Source organism: Drosophila mauritiana, chromosome 3R (assembly GCF_004382145.1).
Source record: "Drosophila mauritiana strain mau12 chromosome 3R, ASM438214v1, whole genome shotgun sequence".
NCBI classification, from domain to species: domain Eukaryota; kingdom Metazoa; phylum Arthropoda; class Insecta; order Diptera; family Drosophilidae; genus Drosophila; species Drosophila mauritiana.
In genome coordinates, this window is record NC_046670.1 from 3,113,541 (window position 1) to 3,135,516 (window position 21,976).

The 21,976-nt window shown below is 44.4% G+C and overlaps 7 protein-coding genes and 1 long non-coding RNA gene across 13 annotated transcripts; 5 read left to right on the forward strand and 3 right to left on the reverse strand.

Annotated features, from left to right (window-relative positions):
* The first annotated feature begins 379 nt into the window (after positions 1-379).
* On the forward strand, positions 380-5,646 carry LOC117143023 (serine/arginine repetitive matrix protein 1). Of its 3 annotated transcripts, none has more exons than XM_033307405.1 (5): positions 380-764; positions 1,734-2,091; positions 4,335-4,886; positions 4,971-5,006; positions 5,068-5,646. In XM_033307405.1, exons 2-5 carry the CDS (start codon positions 2,038-2,040, stop codon positions 5,575-5,577), a joined length of 1,152 nt encoding a protein of 383 aa, XP_033163296.1. In that variant the 5' UTR covers positions 380-764; positions 1,734-2,037; the 3' UTR covers positions 5,578-5,646. The 3 variants fall into 3 exon arrangements, with proteins under 3 accessions (XP_033163296.1, XP_033163295.1, XP_033163294.1); XM_033307404.1 differs by lacking the exon at positions 380-764 and adding an exon at positions 1,443-1,663; XM_033307403.1 differs by lacking the exons at positions 380-764; positions 1,734-2,091 and adding an exon at positions 3,891-4,088.
* LOC117143022 (THO complex subunit 1) lies at positions 5,579-8,193 on the reverse strand. The gene is made up of 5 exons (XM_033307402.1): positions 8,022-8,193; positions 7,279-7,962; positions 6,889-7,175; positions 6,528-6,830; positions 5,579-6,473 (listed from the first exon to the last, which is right to left on the reverse strand). Exons 1-5 carry the CDS (start codon positions 8,097-8,099, stop codon positions 5,720-5,722), a joined length of 2,106 nt encoding a protein of 701 aa, XP_033163293.1. The 5' UTR covers positions 8,100-8,193; the 3' UTR covers positions 5,579-5,719.
* A 550-nt stretch (positions 8,194-8,743) lies between these two features.
* On the forward strand, positions 8,744-9,234 carry LOC117145256. Its single transcript, XM_033310839.1, has one exon. It carries the CDS (start codon positions 8,897-8,899, stop codon positions 9,161-9,163), a length of 267 nt encoding a protein of 88 aa, XP_033166730.1. The 5' UTR covers positions 8,744-8,896; the 3' UTR covers positions 9,164-9,234.
* On the reverse strand, positions 9,226-10,250 carry LOC117145255 (vesicle transport protein SEC20). Its single transcript, XM_033310838.1, has 2 exons — positions 10,079-10,250; positions 9,226-10,025 (listed from the first exon to the last, which is right to left on the reverse strand). Exons 1-2 carry the CDS (start codon positions 10,157-10,159, stop codon positions 9,423-9,425), a joined length of 684 nt encoding a protein of 227 aa, XP_033166729.1. The 5' UTR covers positions 10,160-10,250; the 3' UTR covers positions 9,226-9,422.
* Positions 10,251-10,531: 281 nt separating this feature from the next.
* LOC117144993 (E3 ubiquitin-protein ligase complex slx8-rfp subunit rfp2) lies at positions 10,532-12,255 on the forward strand. Of its 2 annotated transcripts, none has more exons than XM_033310467.1 (4): positions 10,532-10,715; positions 10,773-11,187; positions 11,242-11,334; positions 11,469-12,255. In XM_033310467.1, exons 2-4 carry the CDS (start codon positions 10,785-10,787, stop codon positions 11,918-11,920), a joined length of 948 nt encoding a protein of 315 aa, XP_033166358.1. In that variant the 5' UTR covers positions 10,532-10,715; positions 10,773-10,784; the 3' UTR covers positions 11,921-12,255. The 2 variants fall into 2 exon arrangements, with proteins under 2 accessions (XP_033166358.1, XP_033166357.1); XM_033310466.1 differs by having other exon boundaries at positions 10,776-11,187.
* Positions 12,256-12,581: 326 nt separating this feature from the next.
* Positions 12,582-14,263, forward strand: LOC117145124. Its single transcript, XM_033310645.1, has 3 exons — positions 12,582-12,885; positions 12,933-13,137; positions 13,665-14,263. The coding sequence occupies exons 1-3, from the start codon at positions 12,692-12,694 to the stop codon at positions 13,854-13,856; spliced, it is 591 nt and encodes a 196-aa protein (XP_033166536.1). The 5' UTR covers positions 12,582-12,691; the 3' UTR covers positions 13,857-14,263.
* On the forward strand, positions 14,227-21,760 carry LOC117145123 (facilitated trehalose transporter Tret1-2 homolog). 3 transcript variants are annotated; one of them, XM_033310643.1, is made up of 6 exons: positions 14,227-14,315; positions 18,283-18,391; positions 18,455-18,613; positions 19,271-19,456; positions 19,511-19,755; positions 19,919-21,760. In XM_033310643.1, exons 1-6 carry the CDS (start codon positions 14,289-14,291, stop codon positions 20,681-20,683), a joined length of 1,491 nt encoding a protein of 496 aa, XP_033166534.1. In that variant the 5' UTR covers positions 14,227-14,288; the 3' UTR covers positions 20,684-21,760. The 3 variants fall into 3 exon arrangements, with proteins under 3 accessions (XP_033166534.1, XP_033166533.1, XP_033166532.1); XM_033310642.1 differs by lacking the exon at positions 14,227-14,315 and adding an exon at positions 17,581-17,867; XM_033310641.1 differs by lacking the exon at positions 14,227-14,315 and having other exon boundaries at positions 18,022-18,391; positions 19,919-21,757.
* Positions 17,914-18,527, reverse strand: LOC117145125. The gene is made up of 2 exons (XR_004459696.1): positions 18,439-18,527; positions 17,914-18,382 (listed from the first exon to the last, which is right to left on the reverse strand). It is a non-coding gene; the product is annotated as an uncharacterized LOC117145125 (long non-coding RNA).
* Positions 21,761-21,976: the final 216 nt, after the last annotated feature.

Consider the following 21,976-nt stretch of genomic DNA (forward strand, 5'->3'; position numbering starts at 1 on the left):
CGATGACTTCAAAAGGGGTTGATAAAGAGTAAAAGGCGGAAAACATCTGCGAAGCGTCAGCGTTGATAAATGTAAAACAAAGCAAAAAGCAAATAAAGTTTAGCAACAACATCTGAGAGAAAGAAACAAAAAGCAGCCATCGAGCGATAAATACATGTTTCTCTTCGCGGCACGCACATGCGAGTACGTATGTGCAGTGCACTGGGTTTCTGGACAGCAGGGGGCTCTCCTACCCGATAACTTGACTCACCCGACACGCCATCATCCACAGCCACATCCACATCCACATCCACTGCCACGGAACAGATCAGTTGGCGGTGCAACGCTCGATGTCGCCAACTTCGCCACTTGTTCGGGCCGCTCATCGGTGTGGTGTGCGGCGTGTGTGAGTTTAGAATCGGAATTGGATTCGGAATCGGAATCTTGTCTCAGTTAGCGCGCAAACTTCTAAGCAAACAGTCGCCAGCGCGGGGCTCCTTGAAACCCACAAAATAGTCCGAAGCCAGACCCGCGAGGCACACGCGGCGTATGCGTAATTACAGTCCATCAACAGCTGGCCAGTTGCCCACAGAGGAGCCACCACCTATCCTGCGGTGACCCAATTCGCGGCACTCCGGCTCTAAAGTTCAATCCTCGTTTAAGTGCCTCCTTTGTGTGTCAATAAACTCGCGTGCCCGCTGTCCACTCCACCAGGTCAACGGAGCGAAGCCACTCCCAGCTGTCCCAGTCCGGGTCACACGTAGCTCCATTCAGCTGGCAAGACGGTGAGTTCGTTCCGCCAGGGTATGCAAATCGCAGCTCTAAGCACAAACAAAGCCGGCGCAGAGTTGGGATTAGTCAGCGCGAAGCGACGTGTGCCAAAAAGCCGAAAAAACAATAAACTAATGGTATGAGAAAAAGCGAGTGGAGCCCAAGGAAGTGGGGGTACGGTGACTTTTGTATACCCTACACTTATTTAGATTTGATGAAAAAAGATGTAGCTTCTAGCAGTATAATTGTGGGCTTAAGCAAAATGCTTTACACCAACTACAAATCTTTCTAAAGGCAGAATCAACATATCATGCAAATAAGTTTTCACCACATCGTGTGGCGTTAAATTATTCAAATAAATTGATACCTTTAAATATCATATGCTTTAAAAAATATGGTCCAATAAATTTAGATCTCGGATTAAATAAAATATAAAGTGTACGGTATCGAATTTTTAATATCATCATATATGGTATATTACAACCATTACATTTGTGTGTTGTTAAGAATACTTTTACTTAAGATGAACGGTATTTTTTATATTAAACATTTTACAAATGTCTAAGAAATTCGTTGGACTGAATAATTGAAAAGCCCCAGTTTTGTCGACTTATTTGAAAACATTTTGAAATCCGCTTGGGTAATTTTGATTTTGTCTAAATCAGTAGGAGCTCCTTGCTTTCTCTGTCTTTGTTCAATCTATTCAGATTTCGGCACCACATAGTGTTTAGATCTATTGGCAAATTTCAAACGTATTTTCCTACCTTTCGCGAGTATTTTCGGTCTAGGTTTTTAGTTTTGTAAACGTGTACTTTCATCGAAGTTGTTCGTTTTTGGCGAGTTAAACTCAATTCAATTGGATTGGTTTGTTCATTGATCACACCGTATTAGGAGCGGCCATCAGCCCACAATTGTCAGTCTGAGTCTGGGCCTGATCTGGGCACGGTTTCAGTGGTTTCATCGGCTTCCACTTCCACTTCCAGATCGCCACCCACGCTCAACCACATCCACTGACGCCTCCTGGCGACATTTACTGGCGTGCTGCTGCTGCTGCTGCCGACGACTTGATTGTTTTGTGCCAACTTTGATGACTCACCGGAGAGACTCAGACTGGAACTGAATCTGAGACTGAGCCTGAGACCGAGTCTGAGCCGGGTCTGCGGTAGCTAAACACTTTGAGCCAAGCTCAGTCGCGTCATCACCTTGGCCCAAGCCCACACACGAGCTCCGCAGCAATCGCATCGAATTCAAACGACTGCCATCGCATCGAACAGACTCCATTTGGCAATGGCGTCACACGGTTCCGGAGATATGAAGACCTCAAGGCTGGCGCAAATGCAGGTGAGAGTCCGGTTACAGTCCCAAATCGGAATTAGGACTGTATTAAGCCGCATAAATTAGAAATATTTTAGTCTATAATCGTACCTATTTAGTTGTCAGTAATTAAGTTTAGCTACTTTCATAAGTTCGAATTTTGAAAATGTACTAGATTTAGCTCTTTCGATAAAGAGAAGTACATTCTTCTCAAGATCAAAATCTTCAAGGAAAAAACCGTTTATCTTCACATACAAAATCGACTCTTAACGAGGTAAAAGCCTAGTAACGATCGCAACTTCAACATACAAAAGTTTTGATATACATAAATGATAAATATGAAATATGATTAATATCAAAGCACTTACTAATCGCATGGAAGTCGATTTCTGTTCTAATTTATTTGGTCAGTGTGCCAGAAATATATGTATTTATTTATATATATATAGCAATCAGTATAAGCTTTTTTAATTTCCGTGAAGAACCCTATATGGTCTGCAGCTTTTGGTGAAGTTCTGTTTCGGCTTCTTTCGATGAAGTTTTTTCCCAGCGAAATGCCAGCTAATTAAATTGTATTCGCCGCTGCTCATATTTGGTAATGGGAACTTTTGGGCGCCCCCGCATCAAACTTAGGCGCTCCTTGAATGCCATATGTTTAACTGCGAACAGAGGCGTCGACAGCGAAAGGGGGTTGGACCATTTCCACGCAATTAGCTGTAATTAGTGTTAGTCCGACTACGTCACTGCACGAGTATTAGCGCTCAATTTCCAAAAAGGGTTGACATTAAGAACGAAAACATGCACATGTGCACGTAGGGAAATTGAATGGAAATCAACAAATAGCTATATTACATTACATTAATTAATTAATTAAAAATTAATGAAATTAGTAATATAATATATTTATAGAGATAGGCGCCTCTCTAAATTTAATTCCTTGATTTTAACCTTTATTTTTAAAAATTTAAAGGCACTTTAGATATGTGTAACTTAAGAAATTAGATGCATGTACGATATAACCCATATTTTTCTTGGAGTGTCCATCCAGCCAGCATTGGTAATTCATCAATCATAAAATTTACCTGGGAAAATAGTCGCGCGCGATTTTTATCGCTCAAAGGGGCGGGCGGATAAAGGACAATGCGAAGGTCCTTTGTCACCTGGTCGTGGCGCTTCCTTGGCGGCATTCAACAATTGCCGAGCCTTTGGGGAAGGTGTGGTTGTGGGGCGTATATAGTATATATAGTATGTACATTCCCATGTGGGCCGTGTCCTGGCAACGTTGCAGTCATTGATTTTTTGTTGTTATTGCAAGCCAATAACAACAAAGGCAAGCGGGCAGCTAAACAAAAGGACAGCCAGCTAGGATTTCTCGAGTGTCCGATATACACAAAGGACTTGCATTTTTTGCCCGGACAACTTGCCAGGTGGCCATGGCTGAGTTCGAAGGCCACTACCAGGACACCAGAGGCAGAAGACAAGCGCACTAGTTGAAGGGACAACAGCGGGAGGAGCATGCCCACAACCACGTCCACACCCACACCAATATCCCTGCCCGCGACCCGTTCCCGGGCACAGGATAGGGTTTCATTCGCCCAGGCGGGTCGGGTGGCTAGGGGCTTTATGTACTGGCGGCACGTAAGTGGGCACGGATTTATTCGCTGGGGCCCGGAGGTGGCACCAAAAGCGGGGGTGACACCTCCCCATCGCCACAATAGACGAGCAAACACACCGAAACCTGTGCACTTAATGACTCCACTCGGGGGAAGTGGACGCGCTAATGTCCAGCCCCAGTCCCGTGCGCTTAGTTGTCACGCGCTCTCCGGACCGGAATGTTGCAAGCGACGGACGGGGACGAGGACGTGGGCGTGCACGGAGAGCTGCTCCAGTACGACTTCGAGTCAGAGCTCGGCCAGGATCACATCCTGCCCCTGAAGCTCAACGAGTACTGGGCAGCCAGGCGGCTCATGGAGGCGTTGAGTCACCTTCCACCTAGTGACAATAACAGCACCAATTCTGCACCCGTAAGACAAAGAAAGCTATTTTGAATTCTATTTTGCAACAGAAAACATTTTAAGAAAATTAAAATAGGTGAAATTACAAAGCAATCAGTTAAATAATTAATGATTCCATTTTCAAATTGATAAACGGAAATGTTCCCGGTTTTCACGCATGGCTAATTTATTTAAGTCTTTTTTTTAAAAGGTTACTAAGTTTTGAGTTGATAATTATAAGCAAATGATTTGAAATATATGTGCTTCCGCTTCCAGATGCGTTTCCAGCAGCGCACGCAGCAGGAGCAGGAGGTGCGTAGGCGGGAGCTGATGAGCACGAAGTCGAGTGCCGAGAACCTGGCCACTGGAGCACCCAGTGCCGCCACCACCAGGTTGATCGGGAATGGGAAAGTGCGCCAGATGTTCGACGAGCGTCGTCGCGGAGCGGGCATCGATCGCAGCAATCCCCTCAAGCCGATCGGCACTCTCCCCTCGCCACCCGCCCCAGCAAAATCTCGCCCGCAGCCTCCGATGCAGCGTCTCGTCAAGAGCGTGGCCGACCTGACCATGCGGGATGCACCGGATGCACCAGGCAGGAGGATCACTAGCGACAGCAATAACAATAAGTTTGCCACGCCCCGCGGTACTGTGAACCGCAACCTTAAGCCCGTGGTCACCCGCAAGACACCGCCGGCCCAGGAGACCACGCTCCACCAACGTTCTCCCGCGCCACAACGCAGTCCCAAGATTCAAGCGACCCAACGAGTAGCTGGAGGAACCGCTGCTGCCCGGCCAGCCGCTCGTCATTCGCCGCCATTAGTTCGACGGGTGAGTAGCATCGACGTGGCACGGAGGTGTCTGTCTCAAGCTAAACATATTTGGGATTTATTTTAAATGTCTGTTTCCAAAAAGGCGGAGCCCAAATCCCCAGTTAAAAAGGTCAACATGGTGAGTATCGCAGAATAGTTGTCAACAGTGGACGTATAATAAGATTACCCTTCGCTACCAGGACACAACGCCTGCAATCCCAGAGGGCACCGCTTTATGCCGCTACTGCGGACGCCACTTCAACACGGATCGTCTGGCGAAGCACGAGGAGGTGTGCCAGCGCATGCTGACCACCAAACGCAAGATATTCGATGCCTCCAAGCAGCGGATCGAGGGCACCGAGGCCGCGGCGTTCAATATGAAGTCGAAGGGCAATCGCAACCGTTCAACTTACAGTAGTGCTGCCCAGCAGAAGGGTCTGACCACTGGAGTGAAGAAGAACAATTGGCGCAAGAAGCACGAGGACTTCATTCAGTCGATTAGGGCGGCCAAGCAGGTGAAGGCGCACTTGGCGCGCGGCGGCAAGTTGAGCGATCTGCCACCGCCGCCACCTTCCGAGAATCCAGACTACATCCAGTGTCCCCACTGTGGTCGCCGATTCAACGAACAGGCCGCGGAGCGTCATATCCCCAAGTGCGTTAACATGGTGCACAACAAGCCCCGTAACGGGCCGCCGCCAAAGAGGCGTTGAGTGGTGATTGGGAATCTATATTCGCCCATACTTTTACTTGTGATAAAGAAGTTTGATGATTGTAACGTATCTAAAGTAGCCTATAATAACTAGGGTGGGATCGGCATGGCGATGATGCTAATCGGAGAGAACCTAAACGTTGTTACCGGAGGCAGAAGGCGCCAGTGGTTCCAGACTTTTCGCGCTCAATAATGGCCTTCACCGCTTCGGCGGCCTTATTCATCTCCAATCCCTCTAGCATGTACGCCCAGTTTTCCAGGGTGGCGTCGTCGTCATCGGATATCCAGTTTGTCAGCATCTTAACGCAGGCCACGTTCGCCGTAGGATGCTCCATTTGAAAGAAGAGGAGTTCGTCGTTGGTGAAACCAATCTTCTTTCCCACTTTCATCCATGGCTCGCCTATAAGGGGCGCCACCTCTTCGATATGCTCTTTGGTAACCATAAGGGGTTTCTCGTGCGCCGGTACCTCATCCACCTCTTCCACCACAGGTTCGTTGTCCTCTACTTCAAGATCCTGCTCTGGTTCACCGTCCTGAAGGGCGACCGTAGCATCCTGCTCGCCCTCCGTATGAACGTTGTTGGCCGACAGACCAAAACTGTTCTCCGAAGAGTTGTTCGATAAAAGGGCAGCAGGTTTGGGCTCCTTGTCCCTGATGAGACGTTTGCGTACTTGCTCCAGATAATCGGAGATCTTGCTCGATGGCTGAGAGAGCGACGTAAAGAAGTGCGGTGTCTGGCGGGCAAGCAAGCGCAGTGCTCGCCACTCAAAAGCGGGATCCACCTTTTCGTGCGGCGTTTCTAAATATGTCTCTAGCAGCGGTAGGAAGTTTCGCTGTTCGCTTTTGCAGGCCTGCAGGTTATCTGGAGAGTAGTTCCACAAACGTGTTAGGTTGTCACTGGAAGTGAAATATTTTAGAACTGGCTTAGTTTGATTGGCGTTCGGTACTTACTTTCCCAAATAAAACTTGCCGCTGCGGGAAGCATCGCGCAGTGCATCGCCCAATGGGCGTCGTGGTCTTTTATTGGGAGTTGGCTTCGAGTCCTCTTCGCTGGGAGTTGGTTCCTCGGGCTTCTTGAATTCCTTGCAGCCTTCGTTCTTCCAGTTGTTCCACATCTCTTCGCGGGCCAGCATGTGACTCACTGTCCGTGAAAACCGCTTACCGTACGGTGGTGTCTCCTCTAGCAACTTATAAACACGGGACTCTGTTTCCTTGATAAAGTCTGCCTGGTCTGCAGTCAAGGTTTGAGTATCACTGAAAGTACAATCATTAAAGTTTTTTCGTAGTCCCTCGACTTTCTTCATATACTTACCTTTTAAACTTTACACTGACTTGCAGGTACTGAAATAGAATAAGAAACTGCACCAGAACGGCACGTCGGAAATTGGCGTCGGAGAGCTGCAGAGCCAAAAGCTTGGGATTGGTTAGAAACTTGGCAAAGAAGTGGTTCGCCTTAATGACGGAGGTCACCGCTGTAGCGTCAACGGCCTCTTCGTCCACATCCATTGCTTGGTCAGAACCGCTCGCATTGTCGTTGCTACTTTGGCGCACGTCCTCCAGCTTGAAGCTCGAGAAGGACTGTAGTATATTCTCAGCGTGCTGGAAGGAGACAATTGCAATATATGAACATGAAGCAACATCTTTGATCTCTTTCCAAGAGATATGTATATTCTACAATTGTAATTGTACTACAACTACTTACCATCTGGAACATCTTCCACTGCGGCTTGTTGTAACACTGGTTGGGATTTCGGAAAAAGTCCTGCAGCGACCAAAACTTGCAGTACAGGTCGTAGTCGATCTTTAAGGGGATGTCCTCAGCGGTGTCCTCCAGCTCCTTGTTGTCGCTTTCGTCGTGGTCCTTGCTGTCCAGGCCATATTCCGTAAAGTTGTCCAGGTTGAACTCGGAGACGATGTTGAGGCCAGACCGCTCCGAAAAGGGAAAGAACTTCGAGAGGAAGAGCTGGATGCGGCCACAGAAGACGGTGTTCTGGGTGCGTGAAAGTCGACGCAGCAAGTCGTTGCACATGCGTAGAATGTTGTTCTTGCATGAGGCAAAGAAGATCTCTTCTTTCCACACCTCCACCATCTCCTCGACAAACTGAAATATCTTCTGGCACTTGTCCAGCGTGACCACATCGAAGGTGTCGATCAGCAGCACCACGGGTATGGTGTTGGACACAATCTCGGCCCGCGTGGCTTCCACGGATAGGCGTACAAGCTCCCCAATGCGACTCACATCTTCATCCAGCCGCTTCATCAGGAGCACCCGGAACGCATGGTCCATGGGTAAGCGCTTGTCGTGCTCGGTGTTGGCCGGGAATCTATTGTACTCCTTGACCAACAGCTCCACTTTGCCGTCGGTGATGGCCAATTCAAGGGCTTTCTGAAAATTGTTATTTTCTATCAGATCAGATCAGGGGCAATTCATCTACAATGTTTTACCTCAAACGCCGACTGTAGCGCAAAGTAGTTGGCCAACTTCTCCGGAGCCGTGTTAGCCACTTCTACGGCGGTGCTCATATTGCTTTAAATAATAATTGTGGCGACAATAGCTGAAAACAGTAAAGTAATTTGTGTGTTTTCAATTAAAACATCACGATTAGTGCTGCCAACTCGTTTTGGTTAGTATTTAATGCGGCTCTAAATTAATTTAAATACCAAAAAATCGATGACAAATAGATTATAATTTGTTTAGGCGGATGGAAGTTAGTTAAAAAAAAAGTTTTTTTTATCCAAGTTCTCTCTTTTGCATCACATAAACGTGTTTTTGAGACTGCAATTAGGTAATGAGGTCTTGGTCGCTATTCCTTAGAACTTAATACTCTGTTCGATCAATACCAAATTAAAGAAATGTTTTCGAATATTTTCGAACAGTCAACTTTTTTGTTGATATTGAACTAAAAGACTTTTAAAGAAGAAACTACAGAATATTTTTGTTAAATTGTCAAGAAATATAATGAAAAAAATAATATATTTTATTATTCTTCACTGCGATTAATCAAATTTGTATTTAAAATGCATTCAATGCTTTTCCCAAATTCGAATTTTTCTTATTAAACATAAAAATCCACAAATTGAATAAACTTTCCTACCTACATCAATTTAAAGGCCGAATGTTTTGTTGATAACGATAGCATTGAGCTGGGGCACGCGAATCCGCCCGCTATCAGCTATTCAGAAAAATACGCATAGATTCACAGATTCCAATTACTTTCCCACTGTGTGCAAGGTCGCACAAGCATTATAAGTGGGCCAGCCGTACACAATTCAAATCGGGTACGTCTTTATTCCGAATCTTAAGCTCTGACGGAGTGGCCATGCGCAAGTCCATTATATACATTCTGCTGTGGATTCTGGGGTTAAGCAGAGTCTGCTGTAGCTCTGTGCTTAAACAGCTTTTTCCCGACTACAACTACCAAAGGCCTTATTGGCCCCAGTTCTATCCTGACTTTTACAACAGAGGTTATTCCCAGCCACAGCCAGAACGGCCTGCAAAATCGACGCGGTCATACAAGGACATCTGCAGGTTGGTCAACACCAACGGTTTTACAAACCCCGGAGGAGTGCCTAAGTGCCCTTACTAACCTGCTGAACCTTTTTATCTACATATACAACACACATATATTGTTAATAAATCTAAATTGCATTTACCATACTATACTAGGCTGTATTTTATACTATCGAAACCACGTTTACAACTTAGGCAAATCACTAAATAATATAAATATAGGAGCTGTGCTTAGAAGCTATGGTCATGTGCTAAGCTTAATCTAGCTATACCTAGACAACAGAAGCGACAACCTTAAGCTATTTTGGGAACGGGTTTTGTCCATTTGTGGAGTCTTAGAAGAGACGCTTCTGGACGATGTAAAAGACACAGGCGAGGAACAAGGAGAAGGCGAAGAAGAGCAGCATCTTGTCGGTGCACTCGCGTCGTCCGTACTTCTTGAGCAATTTGCCGGACATGTTTATGCTGCCGGCCGTGTGCTGTAGTTCGTCGCTGGTGGCCTCTACATTCTGCGACGAGGCCACGAGCGTTTCCAGGGTGACGGCGCTCTTCTGGGTGGTCTCCGAGAGGTGCCGCGATATGGCCAGCATCTTCTCGGTCACGTCGTTCTCCTGCGAAACCAGACTGCCCTGGTTGTGCCGCGCCCGTGTCGTGGTCCGTTGGCGCAGCTCACTCTCTCCGGTAATGGCCATTAACTCCTCTCTATTGGCCTTCTCGATCTCCAGCATCGTGGACACGTTTGCCTTTCGGAACGCCTGCAGCGTTTTGGAAAACTGATCACGGTGGTCGTCCACTTCATTGGCCAGCGCAGTGTCCGCCGTGTCCCGCGCCCAGTCGTCCAGCCGCTCTATGCTTTTGCGGATAGCAGACAGTTTGGAGCGGCCCGCTTCGTTCAGCTCCTCCAGTTCGGCGATCGAGGTGCGGCTGTTCAGGATGTCCTAAAAACGGAAGCTCGGTATTGAGGGTTTATCTTTAGATAGCGGACACTTACCTGTATTATTGCTTTAGCCTGCAGATTGTTGTCGATAAGGTCCTGCCGGATGGCCTGCAAAGTAAACGCATCCTTGTCCATGACTCCAACTTTGTTTTGTTTTGAAAATATTCTATTATTCTGCTCTGGTGACGTGCATTTAACGTTAATTCCCGCAATTTTCCAACACTACCACGGCACAGTATATATCGATGGCACTTAATCGTCTGAAAAATATCGTTTATATAGTGATGGTATAGTCTTGTAATGTCGACATATGTCAATACATTTTTTATAATTATTTTATGTTATCAAACAATTTCACCAAAACGGAAATTTATTGAAGGGTATATTCCTTTTATTATTAATAATTTATTGATCTTAATTGAATTCCATTTGTCATTCTGAACAACATTGTAAAATACCGCAAATATCGATAGTCGATCTTAAATCCTTGTTCCCGAAAGTCCGTAAAGTGTCATCTTTAAAATAACCCAATGGCCGCGTGAAAGGAGGAAACAATTTTGCACATTTCAATCTGCACTAGAGCCCATGTATATCTAGTCCCACCCGCTTTTGTCTTTACTACGAATTCATTTAAGAAGTTACCTGGTTATTTGTTGCTCGAACAATGTCAGATTCGACTATTTTCCCTTTTGTAAGTATTCCCTGGACTTTAAACCAGTTAATTCCGATTTATGTTTGATTTGTTTAGTAGAACTCATCCATGATTGATCAGTCAGCGGACAGCAACGTATCCAGTTCGAGCTCAAATTCCAATGCGTCCGACTCTTCTGTGGACTCCCATTCATTCATAGAATCCAATTCAGATTCGGGACCCAATACATCCGTGGAATCTCAGTCATCCGCGGAATCTGATTCATCCGTTGATTCGTCCCTGGAACGCCCATCGCCAGTGGACCGTGAATTATCTGTGGAATCAGGCTCATCTTCAGCGTCCAATACCAGCGAATCTTCTTCAGACGGAGAGGCTTCAAACCAACTGCACTCACCGCAAAGCAATAGCTCCTTGAATATGGCTAACTTGTCGGTCTCGAATGAAGATGCTCACGCTCAGATCAGATCACTTACCCAGGATGTGATCCAGATGGAAGCAGATTTGGATCGCAGTATGTTAATCCATAATCATTACGAAGACTTCTGTTAATTGTTTCATATTTCAGTGAATCGCTACTGCGAGGATGTTGTGTCACAGATTGATGACTTCGCCACGAGAACCTCAACGCCAACAGTAGCTCGTAGAATTCGCCGCAGAAGTAAGTTGCAGATCAAAATGAGCGCATCTGGGTTTCACATAGTTACCAAAGAACAAAGTTTTTAATTTCACATTTTGTGTAAACCAGATAGCATAGCTATCAATAAACAATACCGTCTCTTACTTTTTCTGCAGCGAATCCAGTAGAAGTGATAGATCTGTCCCATTTGGAGCATGCGCCACCGGTTCGATCCGCACGGAATCGTGATCCCGATGCTGTCATCGATCTATGCACCCCCGAAGGGCCAAGAAGGCGCACAGTGAATTCCATTTTCTCCAACGACTCCCTCACCATTCCTCCACGTCGGCGAGGCTTGTCGGGGTCAACCGAAAATGTCCCGGTTGTGGATCTCGACGTTGTGTCGCCACCAAAACGCGCTAATCGCGACATGGATGTGTCCCAAAAAGAGGACTTATACAAGTGCCCCGTCTGCATTGAAAGTGTATCCAAGCGCGAACCAGTTTCAACCAAATGTGGACACGTCTTCTGCCGCGAATGCATAGAAGCAGCCATCCGAGCTACGCACAAATGCCCAATATGCAACAAGAAGCTGACCGTACGTCAATTCTTTCGCATTTACCTGTAAGTTGGTTATACTATTTTACATGCTCTGTGAGCCACACTATCATATAGTTTAAAAATATACGCCTAACTATGTTAGAGACGGCAAATAATGTTTGTTCTTGTGATTCAGAAACTATTTTTTATTTAAGTTTTCTTTAATAATCCCAAAAATATTTGAATACAACTATGAAAACTAAAGACTTCAATTTTGATGTATGAAACCATTCTCAGGCTGGAATTAGATAAAAACGACCAACTAGGAGTGTCAAAGTATTATGTTGGCGTTTTTCCAAACGCTATTTAATAATGTAACATACATATAATATAATAAATAAAATGGACCCAACGCATATCAAACGGTTTATTTTAATCTCATTTTTTATTCTTGCCAACTATTTTTTGAGACAGAAATCAGACATGGAATTCTCAGATCATATAAGGATCGATAGAAGAGGATAAATGGAAAAGAGGTGGAAACATCGAAAGTATCTAAGCAATAGCTTTGCTAATCTTAGACTGGCTAATACATATATAAAGTGTCTTTAAAGAGCGTCTTCCCTCCAATTTTTTTAGAGTAAAATGTTTTTACGAATCTACGAATCTTGTCGAATAATGGTTTGTTTGTATGGCGTTCCAGCTCAATGAAATAATTTAAAATCCTCTAAGTATGCTATGGAAAATCTTGTTTTAGCTATTTAAAATCAATCCACACATTTTTTATGTTTTCCATTGCTCGTTTTTGTTTCTCTTTTGTTAAAATTACTATCGATTTGGTAAAAATAAACAAAATTTGATGATGAGTGAAGAAGTAATTGACAAGAACACTTCCTTGTCAAGTCTTAGCTACCCAAAGCACATACCAGAGATTAAGTTCGGTCCTATCAAGGACGAAATGGGTTTCACGCTCAGCGAAAGATTGGCCCTCAGACAGGCGTGGAACTTGGTCAGACCCTTTGAGCGACGCTACGGTCAGGACGTATTCTATAGGTGGGTTTCCTTTTGACAAGCTCATGCCTGAAACATATACTTGGCAGCTTCCTAAATGATTACTATTGGGGTATTAAGAAGTTCCGGAACGGAGCTGAGCTCAACGTGAAAGCCCTGCACTCGCATGCCCTGCGATTTATCAACTTTTTTGGACTTCTAATCGAGGAGAAGGATCCAGTAGTGTTCCAGCTGATGATAAACGACAACAACCACACCCACAGTCGCTGCCAAGTGGGCTCTGTTTATATTGGGGTAAGTGTGATTCAATATACAATTCCTTACTCAAACATTAGATAAATCCTGAACAAATTATGTGACAAGAATATGCGGCCACCAATGCGTCACTTAGTACGCAAGTCTATTTTAATTTAAAAAAGGGAAGCTGGTACTCACACTTTGTTTTTCCATTTCAACTGGAGAAAAAAATATATGTTTCTTATTTTAAAATTAAAGTTGTTCGACAGTTCGTTTTGATTGTTTTTAAAGAAGGATTACCACAGATAGGCCTTTTAAACTTATATTATTATTCCAAAAGTTTTTCTCTCCCTCTGAAAGTTTAAAATTCATTGGAATATATATGGTATTTTTGAAAATGAATAAGCATCTAAACTCATTGAATAAGTAACTATGTTACTCATTGGCTTGCTATTCATCATTTTATAATTTATAGGATTCAATATTATGGATGATACATAGCATGTTATTATATAATATACACCCCTATTTTTTTATTTATCATGTTAAATAATTAAAAATTACCTTTCCCCTGTAACCAACAGCATCTGGCCCAGGCCCTGGTGGACTATGTGCTGAAGGTGTTCCACAAGGTCAGCTCCCCCTCGCTGGAACGGGGTTTGAGCAAACTCGTGGAGAAGTTCCAGAACTACCAGGACCAGCAGTCGAATACCTCCGGATACAATCGCCTGAGCAAGGTCAATTTTGAGTCACGACCGTCCAGAGGAAACCCATAGGAAACCCAAAGGAACCTCAGTTTAAACCAACCGGAATCCCATAGGAAACCCAAAGGAAACCCAGTGGTAGTCCAGGCCATTGAATCGGATTTGGAATTATATCGGGCTGCGCCATTCTGCCGCTGTCTCTGCCGCAGCCACTGCCTCTGCCACCGCGATATCAGGCTTCTAGTATCAGCCTCTGTCGCAGTCGCCGACGCAGTGGGCGCTTATTTCGCTTAGCTGCTAAGCGATTTCCTTGGAGAAATTCAGTTCAGCTCGGACGCTCGTCGTGCCATCCACACGTTTCGATAGTTAAGGCTTTCAGGGAACTGGAGTGATCGGAAAAGTGGCAGTAGCAAAGTAAACACGAATAAAACGAACATATAGCCTCGCAATTGCGGGTAAATCGGCTAATCGTCTAAAAAGTGCTGTTTTGAAAGTTATTGAAACATGGTGGCTACCGAGGAACTTAAAACGGTAATTGAACTAACCAATTTTGGATTGCTTTAGCACTAGATCTGTGTTTTAAGTGTAAGACGCAAGGGCAAAGATGAATGGTAAAAAATGTATTACGCATACGACATGCTGGCCAGTAAATTTGGTAATATTGGAGCGAACAGGGCTATTAATAAACGAGCAGCGGCGCATGGCTAAGATTAGAAATTCATTATAAATTTAGTTGAACATGAATTGCTTTTCTACATTTTGAAGTATCTGGTTGTCAAGTAAGGGCCACTTCGGGTGCACATAAGCACAATTTGTTTCCAAATTGAACAATATTTTAAGAACTGGACATATTCAGATGAGTAGGAAACCCAAAACTTCCTTAATAATTTAACTTAGGACATTGAAATCGATTAATTATTAAAAGCCTCTTGAGCTTTGTTCTTAGGCACTTGATAATCCTCAATTACCATACTAAAAATGTGCGCTACCTTTTTAATTAGCCACTTAAATTTGCATTTGTTGTCGCAATCTTGCCCTCAATCAGAGAAATAATTTACTAGCTACTAATTGCGAAACGATTTCCAAGTGGCCAGCATAAATATCTAATCGAACTAAGGCTCCTCGCGAAGAATTGTACGCCAAGTTGAAGATTTATAAAGCCTGCCCCCTGAACAGTTTTGTTTACGGTAACCAAGCTCTCCAGCTCTTATCGCTAGCCATAAACCAATGATTAGAGCGGGCTTAGAGCCCCAGGATCGAGAGTTTTGTACTCAGGGGGGTGGCACACCACCCTATCTTGCCCTTGGCACTGGGACAGACTGCGCCGATCGAACGGTGGCCACTCGACAAGGCCGCTCAAGTGGCTCTTACCAGGCGATTGGGCATTGGGAGACGTACACCCGTAATTGAGCACGGGCGGTACTAGGCGGTTATCGGGGAGCCGGGCAGATCGCCAAGATTTCGGAGGGAGTAGCAGCTGCGATGGGCGTGCGGTTCACGCAGCCACTAACTGCTTTCGATAATGGCCAATTAGCTGTCCACCTTTGGACGTGACGCTGGGCTCTTTGGCTTCAGATTCCCAAAAGTTCGGGTTCTAGTCTGCCGCCGTCAAGTAGTGATTCACTTTTCGGCTGATAAGACCAGGCGTGTTTTGGGTTTCTGGCCACTGCCCCAAAATGCCAGCGTGTTTTATCAAATCGGCTAGTAAAACACACAGCAATCATTGCAGCAATATAATATAATGTTCATAATTCCAGTCGCGTGCCAATCAATTGTTGTTGTTTATGCTCTCTGACATATTTACTCAGCGTTTATCTGGCCTGCGCACTGAACTGTCGGGCAATCTGCGGGATACAAGTAATAATATTTACATATCAATAAGTTGTAGCGTTTCATGGCCAGTCGCATCCGGGGAAATGTTTCATTAAACGTTTGGATTCGATGTAAATACGCCGCAAAGTTCATGTCTTCATAGGATTTGCTTTCCTACTTCCTTAAAATAAGGTGAAAATTAGGATCTGTTCTAAGGAAGGAATCCGATCTCCTTAAGCAAATCTTTCTATATAAATACCATAAAATATTCATTGTAGCTCCTTATGAGTAATGATTTACACACTTAATAACCTAATCACTATTCTAATAAAACTATTTAGGACTGAACTGTGCAATTTCCTCTATCGAAGTATAGCAAACTTTGCGGGGTACGAAATAAATTGCATTTAGCGGCCCTTAAAGTATTTAATTTGGACTTGCCATCCCATTGAAACCCACTAAACCCACCAAAGGAGTCCATAAGCCATGAAAAGCTTTTGCTATCTATATTTAGGAGCATTTGCATGCCAGGCACACCTTGCAACAGAAGCGGCATCCATGGGTAAACAATATCGCTTTAATTACCGCATGGGCAAATGACTTGAGCGAATTAAGGGAATTGCGTCAATAAAAGATATTGTCTAACGACCGAGTGAGCTGCAATGGCGCGGGCCACGATAAAGCCAAGTAAAATGTGGGCGTGTGGGCGGAAGCATCGAGCGTAAGGCCATACATTGGTATGGATGGGGGCAGGTGCTTGGGAACGGGCCTCTTAAGTGCATCGGCACATGGCACAAGGCACTCGCTGAACTTGACGTCGCAAAACGGGAGAAAACAGCAAAAGGCGAGTGCAGAAAACAGAGTAAACAGAGCAAAGCAAACGAGGCAAGCTTATTAGCATGTGTTGTTCGTACACTGTGAGAAATTTCGGGCACTTCTTAAGATTTCAGATTTTGTTTTGATTTTTTAATATATCTGGATTTTAGAAGAATGCTTGCTATAATGCCAAACCAAAGTAAACTACAATTTAACTTAAGTTAAAAGTAGTCAATTGAATATAATTTAAAATATTTAAGAACAAAAGAAGTATCTAAAATTGAAACGTTGAACTCCTTAAAACAGTCCTTTTTTGCAATGTATTTACAAGTTTTTTTTCTCACTGATTGGTGGGTGTGTCAGTCGTATAGTTCTGACCCCCTCTCGCTGTCTCCGTCGCACTCGGGGACCTCTCGCTCGCACCGCCGGCGAGTGATCGACTTGTTTGGGTGCGAATGCGGCGACAGGTTTCTTTTGGCATGCACTTGACGCCATTAAGATGCACCTATGTACACATACGTGTTTCACTTTATAATTAGAAATTCCGCCTTAATTACATTTTAAGCGGGCGCCTGCCCACCCATCAAGGAATCAACTGCGAAAGGGACGATCTCACGTGATCCGTCATCTAATCGATGACCAGCTTCTGTTTACGGCCGGAGAATAGCCAACGAATTTGGTTCCCGATGCACTTGGCATCGCTGCACCTCAAACGCACCAAAATGCATTTAGCAATTTAATTTTAACTGTCGGAAGTATTCGTTTGCTTGGACTTTGCTCGACTTGGTTGCGGTGGCGTATGCGTAATTTTTGCGTGGGTTCACATAAGAAGTCATTTGATTGGCAATTAATATGACAATGTTATCCGCTAGCCGGTGGGTAATCGATTACTGGGATACTTTGACCAATACTTCCAACAGGTTGTTTGTTTATTTGTAAGCATCCTATTTCAAGAATAAATCCATTTGTCTCTGACGTAAAACAAAAGATTCGAATGCATCTGATTCGCGTAATCTGTTGGCAGTCCAACGAAATGCCGACAAAAGTCTCGGATAAAATAAAAGTTCTATGCACAATAGAAGAATCTTCACCGAGCATCGCGATGAAAATACGTTTTTTCGAAGAGACCTCCGGTTCAGTCTTCTCGAGGTGTTTGCACGAGACAATCCACTGCCCCCGAGGCAGCCCCTAAAATTAGCGGAAAAATCAAAACAATAATACCTTTACATATATATAGAAACGCGCTGCTAAGATAATTAATGAGACGCGATAGAAATAAGTGAAATACATAATCCGATATATACAAGCCATAAAACAGCGTTTTTTACACCACAAAGAGTCGTCAAATTTGGCGCAGTGCGTTCTTATATAAGGCGTTGCTGAAGAACCCGGAAATAGGCCGAATCTCGAATGGATTCGGAAAAAGTGGTCCGTGCAATGGCTCGTTGGTGGCAGGTAAATGGCGCAGCATTGCATTTTAGAGTTTGTCGGACAAATGTGATTATATATATGTATATATTTGTGTATTTTCAAATTAAATGTGCTTTAAGTACGAATAGTTTCAGCGGAATTGGATTACAAATGCGTTCAAGACTTGTTTAACTTTTCTTTGAGTATAGTTTTCGCACTTCCGATGGAAAACTCTTTAAACCGAGTCTTCACATCGCTAAATGTTGGTGTTTTCCTTAAGGTCCTTGCAATTTTCACAGTCACGTATATGGTTTTCGTCAAAGTCCAAAGAAACGCTAGAAGTTTGCCTATTATCATAACCAGGCCAGTTAGGAAACCTAGCAGGGCAGCCATCGTAATCATTATGAGTGATTATTATAATCTTTTAAGCAGATCCTTAAGCTTCCTTCTTCTTTTCCAGACCGTCAGTCAAGAGGACGGTGACTCACGCAATCCAATAACCTACGATCTTCTGCAAGAAAACCAGTCGAAGACTTCGAAGACACGGCAATATGTGGCGGCTATGATAAGTGAGAACAATAAATTTGATATTCGATTGATGTCTTTACTGACCAACAATTGATGTGTTACAGTTTGTTTGGGAGCGGTTGCCGCTGGAACTGCGTTATCCTGGACGTCTCCTGTTTTTCCGCAGATCTCTGCCGGAAACCAAAGTTTCTTAAATTCCACTACTGGCGATACTTCCAACTCGACGTCCAACGAGAATGACATTCTACTGACCGATTCGCAAAGTGAGTACCTTTCTTATAGCGTTGGACTTTAAGATTGTAGACTACGTTTATAGAGTGCATTTATATGCCAGTAAATTGTTGAACACCTAGCATTGATAACATGTTTGCATTTTGATTCCCATTCAAGTTAAGGGTTACACTTAATGAATCCATTTTGAAATACCTTTTTTTCGATTAAAGGTAATTTAGGGAGTTATTTGGCGGCCTGGACTTGTCATTATTAAACCTGTTACAAGTGGAGAAAAAGGGATTCATTGATCAGGATCAATAGAGGAGTCGATCTGGCCATGTCCGTTCGTCTGCTATAAAATCGAGGTTAAGAGACAAGTTGGTTAAGAGACATGTTGCCCAAAACTGTCAATTTCTATCGATATGCCATAAAGAACATGCAATGTCGTTAGCTGAGTAAAGGGTATCCGATAGTCGAGAAACTCGAGTATAGCCTTCTTTTTTGTTTTTGTTGTCTGTTCTTCCAATTGATTAAGTTGACTATGGCCCTCCGAAACTATTAAGTCCATTTTGCTATCTTTGTGACAAGTGATTATGATTTGCGTGATAATAAATAGTATAGTATAGATAGAATTGATTATAGATTGAGTACTATTTCTGGGCAGATTGACAAGTTCTGGGGCTTACTAACTAACGTTTGCTTTTCAGAAACATTGGTGGGATCCATGTTGCCCTTTGGCGCCCTTTTTGGCGCCCTCCCCTCCGGATATATTGCCGATAGGATCGGGCGACGTTCTACAGCCATGGTCATGGACATTCCCTTCATCTTGGCCTGGATCACGCTCAGTTTCGCAAATTCCGTCGGCTGGCTTTACTTGGGCAGATTTTTAATCGGTAAGTGATGGAAACTAGCCAGTTGGAATTCGATTAGAATGTGCAGCATTTCAGGTATCGCAACGGGCAGCTTCTGCGTGGTGGCTCCCATGTACATTTCGGAAATCGCGGAGACCAGCATTCGTGGCAGTCTGGGCACGCTGTTCCAGTTGCTCCTCACGATCGGTATCCTGTTCATCTACGTGGTGGGAGCTTTTGTCACATGGAAAACCCTGAGCATGCTCTGTCTAATCATACCCATCCTGCTGCTCGTCGGCCTGTTTATCGTGCCCGAAACGCCAGTGTATCTACTTAAAAGGGTAAGGAACCTTGGAAACCAGTCAAGAACTTTACCAAAAACCAATCTGAAGTATTTTTGAAATCTTTATTCCAAATATTTTCGAAATGCTTCGGTTACGTTTTATATAGTTTGGACGATTATCAATATAGCTTTTTACTGATTTACACGTTTTTAAATTGCAGGGTAGGCGCTCCGAGGCCAATCGCGCACTAAAATGGCTGTGGGGAGATTACTGCAACACCAGCAACGCCATCCAGGCCATCCAAAACGACCTGGACCAGACAGGAGCGGATGCATCCGTGAAGGATTTGTTCAGCAACCGCGCCTCGCGGAACGGTATGGTGATCTCCGTGCTGCTGATGGTCTTCCAGCAGTTCTCCGGCATTAATGCCGTGATCTTCTTCATGAACGAGATCTTCAAGTCCAGCAGCACGATAGATCCCAAAGCCTGCACCATAGTTGTGGGGGCTGTGCAGGTGCTCATGACTCTGGCCTCCTCCATGCTCATCGAGAAGGCCGGCCGCAAAATCCTGCTGATCTTCAGCAGCACCATCATGACGGTGTGCCTGGCCATGCTGGGTGCCTACAACACCATCCAACGGCACACTGATGTGTCCCAGTCCATTGGCTGGTTGCCCCTGCTCTGCATAGTGCTGTTCATCGTGAGCTTCTCCGTGGGCTACGGACCCATTCCCTGGATGATGATGGGCGAGCTGTTCATGCCGGACGTTAAGGGCATCGCCGTCTCCCTGAGCGTCATGATGAACTGGGTGTGCGTGTGCCTGGTCACATGGCTCTTCGGCGTGCTCAATGCTGGCGGTGCTGATGTGCCCTTCTGGTTCTTCAGTGCCTGGATGGGGGTGGCCACTGCCTACGTGGCCATCGCCTTGCAGGAGACCAAGGGCAAGAGTGCCAGCCAAATCCAGAGCTGGTTGAGCGGACGCTGAGGATCACAGGAGGACTCCATGCCATAGTTAATTCTAGTTGAATGCCATTGAACTCGTAGTTGAATAAGCAGCCCTTGCAAAGATACTTTTGAATACTTTCTATATTTCACTTATATTTTCAACGATTTACAAGAAACTGAACTTCAGCCAAGATATGTAATCTTTTCCTAATTTTATTACAATTTGTTTCGGACTCAAGGCCAACCTAACTTATTGTTGTTCCACAATGTTCAGATCCGTAGTATAGTTCAACTAGTTCCTAAGTACTCATGGTCACGCCCAAATATCTATATAAGATTCGATGGACTTCCACTTCCACCCAATTACACATGTACGTGCTCTCCTTTTGTATAAACCACCTGCTCTGTGTACACACACGTACTTTGGGATTGCAAAGACAAATACCTATATTTATACTTCTGTGTGCTAATTTTAACAAATGTACATATATATTTGATAATAAAAGTAAACTGTACAGGAACCCGTAGTGTTTGCGGGTCAGATTTGAGACGATAGCCCCAGGCCCGGGTACGCCCCTTAAAGTGCGAAATTGGATCCCTATCAGGCGACTGCACTCCATCGGCTGGTCGTTGGCGACAGGCCACGCCCACTGCTGGCGCCAGTGCTCGGCGATTCCCCATTCCGACCACCACCCACTGCCCCGCGTCATGGTCAGTGTGAAGGTCATCGTCGGTTGATTGATCGACATCGGAGTCGGAATATGTATTGGAATCGGAATCGCCAGATCGATGCACAAAATGCAAATTGAAATCGTGCCAGCCAGCCCACTGCGTTCGATTGCCGGCGCTTCTATGCAAATATTTAACGCAATTACAGGAAGCCCATCGAAGCCCCTATTTGCTTGGGTATTTGCTCGGCTATTTGCCCACATGCTCAACAGGTTGGCGACAATCACCAGCAAGACAAATACAAATGGCAAATATCGCAGGGGGTGAAAAAGTGGGAGTGATGGCGTAGATGATGCCGCGATATGTCCGCTAATTTTAATTCGCGTTCTGGTAGATAAATCGGTGGGATTGATGGGATATAGTCCATATATGAACATGTACATGATGGTTTCGCTTTAAAATGGATAACACAGCTACTACATTTTACTTTGAAACAAATGTTTTCAAATTTTAAAGAATTATATTTCAATATTCAAGATCATATTTTAAGTTTTCCCTTTACTTGCCTTAAATCTTACTTTTAGCCTTATTAGACTAATTAATTATTTATATTAAAAATGAAACAAGTCGCAAAGAGCAATAAAGGCAGAGAACTAATAGTAAT

What these genes read in the sequence shown, in the direction of transcription:
- LOC117143023 (XM_033307403.1), top strand. Translation starts at nt 3,897, where the DNA reads ATGTTGCAAGCGACGGACGGGGACGAGGACGTGGGCGTGCACGGAGAG. An exon ending in ACAGCACCAATTCTGCACCC is followed by an intron (nt 4,089 to 4,334) that starts GTAAGACAAAGA and finishes TTCCGCTTCCAG; the next exon opens with ATGCGTTTCCAGCAGCGCAC. An exon ending in CAGTTAAAAAGGTCAACATG is followed by an intron (nt 5,007 to 5,067) that starts GTGAGTATCGCA and finishes CTTCGCTACCAG; the next exon opens with GACACAACGCCTGCAATCCC.
- LOC117143022 (XM_033307402.1), bottom strand. Translation starts at nt 8,099, where the DNA reads ATGAGCACCGCCGTAGAAGTGGCTAACACGGCTCCGGAGAAGTTGGCC. An exon ending in AGTGGAAGATGTTCCAGATG is followed by an intron (nt 7,176 to 7,278) that starts GTAAGTAGTTGT and finishes GTCTCCTTCCAG; the next exon opens with CACGCTGAGAATATACTACA. An exon ending in GTCAGTGTAAAGTTTAAAAG is followed by an intron (nt 6,831 to 6,888) that starts GTAAGTATATGA and finishes TTGTACTTTCAG; the next exon opens with TGATACTCAAACCTTGACTG.
- LOC117145256 (XM_033310839.1), top strand. Translation starts at nt 8,897, where the DNA reads ATGCGCAAGTCCATTATATACATTCTGCTGTGGATTCTGGGGTTAAGC.
- LOC117145255 (XM_033310838.1), bottom strand. Translation starts at nt 10,159, where the DNA reads ATGGACAAGGATGCGTTTACTTTGCAGGCCATCCGGCAGGACCTTATC. An exon ending in AGGCTAAAGCAATAATACAG is followed by an intron (nt 10,026 to 10,078) that starts GTAAGTGTCCGC and finishes TTCCGTTTTTAG; the next exon opens with GACATCCTGAACAGCCGCAC.
- LOC117144993 (XM_033310466.1), top strand. Translation starts at nt 10,689, where the DNA reads ATGTCAGATTCGACTATTTTCCCTTTT. An exon ending in GGAAGCAGATTTGGATCGCA is followed by an intron (nt 11,188 to 11,241) that starts GTATGTTAATCC and finishes TTCATATTTCAG; the next exon opens with TGAATCGCTACTGCGAGGAT. An exon ending in TCGTAGAATTCGCCGCAGAA is followed by an intron (nt 11,335 to 11,468) that starts GTAAGTTGCAGA and finishes CTTTTTCTGCAG; the next exon opens with CGAATCCAGTAGAAGTGATA.
- LOC117145124 (XM_033310645.1), top strand. Translation starts at nt 12,692, where the DNA reads ATGATGAGTGAAGAAGTAATTGACAAGAACACTTCCTTGTCAAGTCTT. An exon ending in GGTCAGGACGTATTCTATAG is followed by an intron (nt 12,886 to 12,932) that starts GTGGGTTTCCTT and finishes TATACTTGGCAG; the next exon opens with CTTCCTAAATGATTACTATT. An exon ending in TGGGCTCTGTTTATATTGGG is followed by an intron (nt 13,138 to 13,664) that starts GTAAGTGTGATT and finishes TGTAACCAACAG; the next exon opens with CATCTGGCCCAGGCCCTGGT.
- LOC117145123 (XM_033310641.1), top strand. Translation starts at nt 18,046, where the DNA reads ATGGAAAACTCTTTAAACCGAGTCTTCACATCGCTAAATGTTGGTGTT. An exon ending in TCTACTGACCGATTCGCAAA is followed by an intron (nt 18,614 to 19,270) that starts GTGAGTACCTTT and finishes TTTGCTTTTCAG; the next exon opens with AAACATTGGTGGGATCCATG. An exon ending in CAGTGTATCTACTTAAAAGG is followed by an intron (nt 19,756 to 19,918) that starts GTAAGGAACCTT and finishes TTTAAATTGCAG; the next exon opens with GGTAGGCGCTCCGAGGCCAA.